Here is a 10072-nt window from a genome sequence, read left to right as displayed (position 1 = left end):
TGGTAGCGTGCACGCCTGGGCCTGTCTGTGCCTGGAGTATCTCGAGGTACAGTACAGTACTTCTCTGCGCAAGGTTACTTGGCGCAGTTCCGGTTGTGCCTTGCTCGTGGGCGATGATGCAAGGCACATGGTGCAGCAGCCAACAAACCGCTTTTCTTGCCGCGAGCTCCAGGTTGGCTGCGAGAATTGCATCCTATCCATCCATACTGTAGACGATACATACAAAATACTCGCACACAGTCAAAAGGCTGCCTTGTCTCTTCACGCCCGTCACGCCAAGCAAAGGCATGGGAATGCCCAAGGGAGAGAGACAGGGCACGGGTTTGGCTCATTTAGGTAGCGTCGACAGCGGTCTGGCTCGGGCCAACTTCCGTCTCACCCTTCTCTTGTCTCTTCCCCTTGCTCCCTTTCCTCTTTTTCATTGTCTCTGCACATGGGAAAAGGTACCGACAAGGTGCAGACTGGAGTCGAGGACTGGCACCTCCCCCCCAAGTACCGCTACTTGCCCGCACGGCCTTGTTCTCCATGACGATGGCAGCGGCCCCTTGTATCCTCCCTATCAAATCTGCCGTCTCCCTTTCTCGCTCCGTCATGCTGCCCGCCCCAGCCAAAAGCGTACTGTACCTAATTATTCCAAGCTTTGTCTGTTTGGCGAGCAAAGGGGGCTTATGGTTACCAATGGCCTGACAATGCCCTCGAGCACGGTCCGACGACGTGTCAACTACTGGGCCAGGCCAGTTGGTGCCTGCCAACGACTCATGGGGGGGCTCCTTTCCCCTTTCAGTATCAACAAACGGCCTGACTGCCCTCTCCTTTTTCTTTTGCTTGACTCGCAGACGGGCCTGCTAGCCGTGGTTGACGGTTTCGGTTGGTGGCTGAACAGGGCAGACAGACATAGTTCTCTTGTTTACCTCGTATCCTATCCGTATACTCGGTTGAGATCTCGAGACTGACCATTTGCTGCAATACTCCGTTTCAGCGCTCTCGTCGGGCCGTCCATTCATCCCCAAACAAGGTAGCGCCCGCCGGAGCCAAGACTCCTTCGTCTCAGTTGACCAGGCCACCACGCTACCGCCCTAGCCGCCAGCTTCCGCCACCTCGCACGTAATAAGCGCCTCTTGGTTGCATCATCGCCTCCTGCTTTCTAGTCTCGCACATCCCCGACGTCACGGCCCAAGCCGCCGCATGCCACTGTCGTCTACAAAGCACCGTGCTCCTACGAGTCGGCCCGCCGGCAGCTCTGGGCGAAACCATCATGTCGCCTCCTCTGGCCCATCTCCTCACCACACGAGACGAGGCGCCCAACTGCTCCCTGTGGCGCCTCCCCTTTCCGTCCATGTAGCCGCGCGTCAACCAACAGAGCCCAAGCAATCGACCGGGAACTGACGCCGATACAAGGCAGCTGGTTGGTGGATACGGCTGGCCGCAAGATCGAGCCATGATGGTAGCGTGTGGCTGCCGTTGCCCGGCTGCTTTCTTGATGCTGCCACGGAGCAGTGGACATGCGTTGCGGGCAACATGTTACTGGCCCGAGTCATCCAAATACGACTGAGAAAACATAGTCCCCCATGTTCCGTGGTAACGCACGAGTCGCAGATATCCCGGTGTTGACAAAGAAGGGCTCACACAGGGGAAACGGCACCGAAGTGCAAGTCTGAGGGCGAGTCGCATAAGGGATCAAATGGTGCGAGCAACGGTCCGAAGGCCATATTTTGCTCGTCTGGGACCAAGCACATGGCGGTTTGTCTGACATGTGTCGGCGGGCTGAGACACGAAGCGGACAAGCCCTTCCGCAAGCGAGAGAAGCCCCCGTCTTCTCTGCCCAACAATGGGAATTGACCCGGGAATTCTGTCAAGCGCCGTCCATGAAACCTCGCGGATAAAGAAAAGGGTTCGAATACAGCCTGGCAGGCGTCGAATCCACATTAGGACGATGCTGGGTCCATCCGAGACCGAGATCTGGCGCCAAGGCAAGATGGCGCATCCCATCTTTGATCCAACTTACATCTGACGAGTTAGCTGGTCGAGATCAGACATTGTTCTCGACTACCGCTAGTCGCAAGTCGGCAGCACTGAACAGTCCCTCGAGTCTTGCACGAGTCCCGCAGCATCCCTTGTGATTCTCCTTGTTCGGGCCAAGCGCGAAGGTCCTCGGCGGTTTTGGCGCCGAGCTTGACTTGACGTTGCGCGAAACGCAGGTCTTGGTTGATGACGAAATGCCGGCGAGACTGCGGAAGTTGAATCCATTCACACAGCCTGTATCCGTATTGCTCTCGAGGCTCAAAACGGATCTTCCTCGGCGCCGCAATTATGTGCTGTACCTCCTCACCCCCCCCCTGTCTCTGCGCCAAGGGACGGAAGCTGCCGAGTGTCTCGAGTTCGACTTCCCCTCAGCGAGCGAGTGGAAAACGGAGCTCTGGCACGTTGAGTCCATGACTCTGCGTCGACCACTGTGGTTCGTTTGGCCTGCGGGCCTCTGAGATGCGGCATGGTGCGGCCAACCTGCAGCGGATCGGCGTCGGGTAGGGCAGAGCGGCAGCCTCTGACTCGCCAGGTGACAACTGTGTAAGCGCCCGGGAGGCAGGGGAGCTGCAAGCAGGGCGTCGTTTGCAGGCAGTTTCGGCGCTGGGCCGCTGGGCCGCATCGAGTGGCTGGGGATGCACATGTTGGTGGTGTCTGCTTAGTCCACAGGCCTTTTTTTTATAAGTGAGCGCCTGTGAGTCACTCCCGACGCCCGTCACCGTACCGATTAATTGCAGCTCCTCTGAGGTTCTTCGGAAAGCATCAACCACTCGGCTAGGCAAAAAGTGCACCGCTCCAGCAGTCATGGCCCAGACGAGTGTCAGTACCATTGGCTTGTCCACTATCCTCTTCCCTATTCGGGTTCCTCCGCAAGGCTCTCTCGAGCCAGCTCAGGCAGCAACTCGCCCATTCTCTCGTAGGCTCTCTGCGCATTCCCCTTCAACCCCCGATCCGCCTCCTCGGGCACTGTCTCAGCAAGATGCTTCAACTGAGCCATCGACGCTTTCCACTCGGCCTCGCCCAGGGCATGGATTTGTGGTTGGGTCGAGGGAAACCGGACCGCCTCGGCCACTGCGTTCCCCGCGAGCAGGATGTAATGCGCCGCGGCAGCTGCCCAACACCATCTCCTGGTACGCTCCAAGGCCGGCGCCTTGCCTTCCACTCGCGGCGCTCGGCTCTCGGCCAGCTGGATGGCTGCGAACTGGCGTATACGTGCTGTGAGGATGCCCGCGGCCAGGAACTTGGCAAAGAGGGCTGAGACGCTGACGACATAGTTGCAACTGTCCCTGAGCTCGTCAATCTGACAGCCATTATACAGCGGAACTGCCCAGGTGCCAGCGACGTCGGCGTCTGCGCAGTAGGAATGGCGGGCGGCTCAACCTTGACACATGTTCCAATACTGCTCCAGCGGGATGCCTATGGCCTCATCGTAAAACTCAAGGTCGGGATCCTGCGCTTAGATTAGCACCATGAAATCTCCCGGACCATAACGAAGGAGAAAAGGTGACCCCGACGCCAAATGCCTCTGGCCCAAGATGTCGAAGGGCAATGAGCAGCCCGCTAAGCCGCTCGTGTTCACCACTTGGGAACAAGATCTTTGCTGAGCAGGTCGAAGGACATGATTGCCACCTCGTTCAGGAAGCCCACGACGCCGCGATCCTCCCGCTGCTGCCTATTGACGGATTCGGCAACCAACTCATGGTAGTAGCTGAGGATGCGCTGAGCAGCTTCACCGATGGCCTTGGCGTCATCGCCAGAGTCTTGTAGCATGGCTTGCAGAATGACCGGCAGATGCCGCTCAAGTTCGTTAACGTCGGGGTCGGGGAGGCGCTCTTGTTGGATACCAACAAGGAGCCATTTTGGCTTCTCTTGGTCGCCGGCTTGTCCGAGAGGACCCAGTGCTGCCGCATTCATGGCGACAATGTTTCCTGCTGGAAGATGCGACGATGGTGGACTTGCAAGGTACGAAGATTGCTCGACTTTCCACAAGATAAAACATCATCGGCTGGGGTCGTCGTTAGTGAACGAGGTCAAGGTTCCAGTCGGGGCGACCAACCGTACTTGTCTTCACGTGCAGCCCATCGCATCGCTCCGTGGCGGTGCTCGGCGCAGCTGCAACTCTTATACACCTGCCAGATCGGCAGCTCCGTGCATCTTACGAGGTTGTGAAGTTACTGTGGCTCATCCGGCGCTTGGATGCAGCCCTTGCTGCGACAAAACGGGACACATTTGGCTCAGCAGACGCTCTCCGAGGGCTGAGCAAGCGGGAAAGCGCCTGCTGGACCAATGTGCAACAGCTCACTGCCGACTATACGCGACCGCCAGGCCATCAAATGACAACTCCGCGGCCCTACATGACTAGCTTACATACCAGACGACTGAGGCATCATCATCATCGCCAACATCATCGGTCCAGCACGCCCTCCATGAGGGCTATGCAACAGTGCTACCGACCAGACCAAAGGCCACCAATACGACACGGCCCCTCGACATGTTGTTCCCTTGGGCTCTCCGAGCTGCATCTCAGCGGCTCTTTCTTGAAGCGCTTGCCTCCAAAAGACTCCAAAGTTGTAAAAGCACCGCCAAATCACTCAACATGCTTCCAAGAACTTGCTCTTTACTCATGCGCTCGTCTTCGGTCCAACTGAACGTTCGCACCTGCCATCAAGCCAAGACTCTGTCTGCCCCTTTCCTGACACTCAATCAACAAAGGGCGCGGTTCTGAAAATGATCGCCGAGACTTGGCATCGCCCTCCCCATTCACAGGACTGGTTCTACCTTGATGTCAAGCCTGGTCGCTGACCAGCCCAACAAAGATCAGATTCCTGCCTTGGAGGCGGCGAGGCAGACTCCAGAAAGTGGCTCTCCCCGCGTAGAACGCGTAACAACTTCTATCCTCAGGTATAACGCAACGACGAGAAGGGCGTGGCACCTTTTTCAAAGTCGGGAGTCCAGGGGCAGTCGTCTCTGCGAGGCTACTGTAACGTGCAACGACGCCTTCGATTTCAGGAGACGCCCAACACCTCTCGAAGCAGTCAAATTGGTCGAAACCTACATCCTCAACGACAGGTAACGACCCAGGCCCATACCGCGTAATCATTCCGCTTGACGACGGTCAGAAACGTGTAGGTCCGACAATTGGAGTCATATACCATCCAGTCAGTGAACAACACTCGCGGCTTTGAACGAGCCCCAATAGAGCCCAAGGACCGCCGTGGAAGTCGGATCGCTCGAAGATACGACGACGATCATGATGGCGCCCGTTTGTCAACGTGGCCTCCAAGGAACGAGAGCTCCGAATACCTTACCCAGTACGAGCGAGGCCCGTACAGGCAGGTAAGGCGACCAAGACCGACATAGGAGCGTCCTGGTGTCTGTAGCCCCGAAAGTGGCCATGATATGATAGCGGCTGCGAATTGGGGAGGAGTATTACTATTTGCCCAAGACCAAGTGCCCAGTGGGTTTTGGTCAAGAGCTCGGAAGGCAGAGGCAGCGCCGAGTAAGCAGTCAATCGGGTAGTCAATCGAGCAGTTATTAAATTAGTCGAACGGTCAATCGGGCAATTAGTCGGGCAGTCGATCGAGGGACGGATCCACAGACTCACACGAGAAGGAGGAAGTGAGCACATTACTCGGCGAGGGTTACGTATCATCCGGCCTGTGGTCAGTACCGCCACCGGCAGCTCCGACGGCCCCCCCCCCCCTCCCTCTCCCCCTCCCCGTATCCCTTCTCCCAGAAAGAGGGAAGAGGAGCGCCGGCCGGCCGGTTCGTGTGGTTGGATGGAGCCCCTCCAGGCATGTTCCCGGGAAGAGGTGGGGAGGAGGTGGGGAGAGGTGGGGAGAGGTGGGCCAACCTTTTATCGCTCGGCCGTTGCCTGATCCTTGGGTCGGACGAAGAGGAGGGGGCTGTGGGAGAGGCTTGTCGTAAAGCTAGATGGATGGTTTGGAGCCGGGCGTCACACCTGGCGACTGGCGGGGAGACGCGGCATGGGCCCGAGTAAATACTACATAGTCGAAGGGGGGGGGGGGTGTGTATGTCAACAGTTGTCGTCGGCGGCGATGAGCACCGACCTTTACCGAGGACCGGGAGGGGGGCCTTGGACAGGAGTCAGCGGCTGGGACGAAGACCAGGGAGGCCTCGCCCCTCCCTGGGCTTCTCGCCCTCGGTTGAAGTGGCCGGCGCAAGAAGGCGCGCGCTCTCTCCCTCCCTCATGTGGACTCGATGCTGAGCTTCGCAAATGAAGGCTCGCCAGCCCTCCCTCCCTTTATCCCCCGTCCTTCTCATAAACACAGGCGCCTTTGACAGGGAGACGCGTCCAGATTGGAACATGAAAAGCGGAGGGAGCAATGCAAAAACTCGGAGCTTGTTGCGCGCACTTGGCCCCTTGATCCCCGGCGCATCATGCATCGTGGCATCCCCCCGGATGAGGTGGGAGGCATCAGGCTCGACTTGGGGCGAGGGCACGAGGACTTGTGGAGACTTGGGCAGTGGGCACCTTTGAAGAACCTTGGAATCTTTCTTCGCGGCTTCTCCAGCTCGAACAAGTTGCGCACTGCCCTCCTCCGGGACACGCGCGCTACACGCAGCCTCCGCCGTATCCAAGCCGCGCCAAGCTGACATGTCGAGAGAAAACGGGAACCCGGCCCATGTTGGCTGGCTTTGGAGCCCTCTATCCGCTCTATCGACTCCCTGAACCCATCAAGGTCAAACCCACCACACCCACGCCGCCCATACAATGGTCAAGCAGCCAGCCGGTGGTTCCCAAGCCGCCCCCAACCCTGCGTATACACATGTGCCCGCCCATCAGAGAAACATCACCACCCAGTCATCGTCGTGGTGCGTGGGGTCAACTTTTGGCTTCCTCGACCAAAGATCCTAGCCGCCTCGACGCCGAACCCAGTTTCCTCCTCTCGGTTTCAACCGAGGCAGGCATGGAAAAGCAATCAAAATACTTCAAAACGCCCGGTCCAATCGCAGGGCCACGTTGGCCCTCCCCCTTCCCATGGCCATACCCAATCTATAGTAGACGACCCCCTGAACATGGCTTCAGGAAACCGCAGACGTATTCGTTGCGTGGCAATGTCGTGAGATCATTCATTTTCGTCCTCTAGATTCGACCAAGAAGAGAAACTCAAAAACGTGACGAGACAAAGAAATAAAAGTTGAGATTCGTATTCATCGGTGAGGAAGCGCCGTCGCGCCTAAACCGATCTCGTTAAACCATGTTTCCCAAACCACCGGCGGAGGCGGCGAGGGATGGCGGCGGCGGCCTGGACCCTGGCAGGCGGAGTGGCTGAGGCGTGAAGACTTGAGTCACTTGATTGAGGTTCCGGAGCTGCGGGTGCATGGGCGGCATCGGTGCCGATGTGGGCGCGTCCAGCACAGGAGCCAGCCCGGGGACCGACATGCTCCTCGTTTCCGGTGTCTCGGAACGCTGCTTGCTTCTCGCCCCTCCGGCGCGGCCATTTGTGGCCTCGCGGCGACGCTTGGGCCCATCCTTTACCTTGGTATGGCTGTGGCACTGTTGCAGCATGTCAGTACAATCTGGTCATGGGCCCCGTCATTGCGCTTTGGCTTACCTTGTATGCGTGTCTGAACCACGTGGTGCCCTTCTTCTTGCTGCTCACCAAGGCGACCCAGTCGTTGCAGCTTCCACACATGCCTTCCCAGACGTCCGGGTTGCCGTCCATCCGCCTCGTTTCAAGGGGCTCTTGGAAGGGAGAGCCGGTAGCTGCACTGATGCCGTGCGTAAAAGACTTGTCGTACCAGAATGCCGAGTTCTTGAGCACGAGCCATCGCCCCGGCTTGCAGATTCCACACCAGCCCTCGCGCTTGTTGCCGTGGCCGCGAACCCACCGCGGCGTGTACAAGTCACCTTCGAACCTCAGCTCTTGCTCGTAGGGGATCAAGTCGGGGTCAGAAGGATTCATGTCCTCCTCTGGCGGCGGAATTTGCTCCTCGTGGAGAGCAGCGAACAGATCGGGCGGGTCCGACAAGTCCGTGTAGTGGCCGTGCAGCGAGTGTGGATCCCCGTTGCTCTGGAGCATCTTGAACAGGCCCTGCGACGGCAACGGAGGCGGCTGCTCGAAGTGGCCGGCGTCATGATGAAAAGGCTGCGACGGCAGCTGAGAGGGCAGGAGCATGTTGTTCCTCTGGTATACGGGCTGACCGGCCATCATGAACGGCGCCCGAGGACCTGAAGGGTAAGCGCCCAAGCCCATCGGTTGCTGCTGAGCAGGAAAGTTGGCGGGAGAGGGGCCTTGGTACGACATTCGCTGGGGGACACCGTAGACCTCGGGAGAGCCGTTGTTGTACACAAAGGGGGACTGTCGCCGGCCCTGGGTCGGAGCATACGAGCCCGTCGACCACCGTTGGTTTTTGGACCCTTCGATACTGTACGGGACAGAGCGCATGCTCGGTCGAGGGGAGGGTGTTGCCCGGCCGCGGCTGTGGGCTCGGACCTGGTCAGATCGGTTATGGCTTGTCATGCGCGGAGACGCCACGGGCGACATGTGGATGGAGGACATCATTGAGTTGCGATTCGAAGTCGCGGGGTAGTCAGAGCCGTACGATGGGGCCTCAGACAGGGCCGCCGAGAAGTCTTCGTACGGCGGCAAATCGGACATGGCGGTCAGCGAGGAGCCAGACATTTTGCGGCGATTCAAGCTGCCGTCCAGGTTCAAGGGCTGTCCGTCTTGGGTCGAGTCTGGATATCTCAAGTCGAGAATGGTGACAGCATCGTCAGTAGTGTAAGCCTGGCCGATGGGTCCTTCGGCCTCCAATGCTTGAAAGTCGAGGTTCTCCTCGACAGACTTTTGTGGCCAGTCACCTGTACGTGGTTAGCGTTTGCAAACTGAGGCCAAGCTCACATTTCTTACTGTTGTTGACCATGTCCAAGGACATAAGGTCGTGGCCCATGGAGACGGGCCGGGACGCCGGGTTTGTTGTTTCGTGCTGCAAAGGAAACGAGTCCCAACTTTCATCGCTGACGCACGACACCTCCGGGTAGAGGCCGGCCGGCCGTCGGCGTGGCTCCGAGGTTGGCGGAGTCATGTGCCATGAGTTCGTAGACACCATTCTCTCAGCAGCAGTAGAGGTGACCGGGCTGCCACCCATCATTGCAATAGGACTTGGCTGGGGCGGAGCCACCGACTGCAGTCCATCACCGGTGTTGTGATAGGGGAGAAGGTGCGGTGGCATTTGAGATTGTCTGCTGCGAGCTGCGTGAGCCATGGCACGATGGGGCGAGACAGGCTCGAAATCCGAGGCGGCGTACAGTTCGGACTTGCTGGAGTCCATACTCAGGCAGTGAGACGCAAAGGGGGGGAGGGACCAAGTAGTTGCGGCGAGATCGGACAGTAAAACCAGTGTCCACCGGCTTGTTGAAGTCTGTCGTGGCGTGTTAGCACACAGGCGGCAAAGGAGCGAGTGCGAGGCATACGTGCCGGCTCGTGGAACCTACTTATTAGAGAATCGCGCGAGGACGTGTAGTTGGGTTATTGCGATTCGTCTTTGGCTAATAGTGGGATGAGTTGGCAAGGCGTGCTCTGTCTGAACATCGAGGTCGGGGAGCGAAGGAGTGTCAAGTCTTGTCGAGTGTGAGGCGTGAATGAGCGAATCGACAAAGGGAGTGACAGAGTATTCAGATATCTCTTCTCGACCGGTGCGGCGACGAGGACGGTGGACCAAGTAAGCGTTCGGGGAAGAAAAGAGAGGATAGCCAGCTTGTCGAATGAAATATAGATCAAGGGCAGAATCCAACGGGTCCGGTCCGAGGCAGGAACAAATGAGCGTTAGGCCAGCAAAGGGCTGGGAAAAGACGAAAGGGCCGGGGTGGATTCACGCGAGAGATGTTGGGCGAGCTTATCAAGAAAAGGAGAAGGCCACGGGCAGATGGTGTTCATAAGAGGCGGCGATGACAACGACGACGATGGGGCGCGGAGTCAGTCATGTATTGTACAGCAGAGTCAGGCAGCCGGCAGGGCAGACTGGACGAGAGCAGACAAGAGACTAAAGGCCGCCTTCCATGCCCGCTTCTTACGAGCATGGT

General features: G+C 58.3%; 2 protein-coding genes across 2 annotated transcripts; both read right to left on the bottom strand.

Annotated features, from left to right (window-relative positions):
• Window positions 1–2875: 2875 nt before the first annotated feature.
• Window positions 2876–3936, bottom strand: HRG_03950 (uncharacterized protein; the record flags this gene model as incomplete). Its single annotated transcript, XM_044862421.1, has 3 exons — window positions 2876–3345; window positions 3403–3472; window positions 3652–3936. 3 exons carry the CDS (start codon window positions 3934–3936, stop codon window positions 2876–2878), a joined length of 825 nt encoding a protein of 274 aa, XP_044723447.1.
• Window positions 3937–7237: 3301 nt separating this feature from the next.
• HRG_03949 (uncharacterized protein) lies at window positions 7238–9099 on the bottom strand (the record flags this gene model as incomplete). Its single annotated transcript, XM_044862420.1, has 5 exons — window positions 7238–7543; window positions 7602–7826; window positions 7875–8469; window positions 8548–8851; window positions 8901–9099. 5 exons carry the CDS (start codon window positions 9097–9099, stop codon window positions 7238–7240), a joined length of 1629 nt encoding a protein of 542 aa, XP_044723446.1.
• Between the last annotated feature and the right edge of the window lie 973 nt (window positions 9100–10072).

The sequence above is a fragment of the Hirsutella rhossiliensis genome, assembly GCF_020360975.1.
Source record: "Hirsutella rhossiliensis strain HR02 chromosome Unknown scaffold00003, whole genome shotgun sequence".
NCBI lineage: Eukaryota > Fungi > Ascomycota > Sordariomycetes > Hypocreales > Ophiocordycipitaceae > Hirsutella > Hirsutella rhossiliensis.
This window is presented reverse-complemented; position numbering and strand designations above follow the sequence as displayed.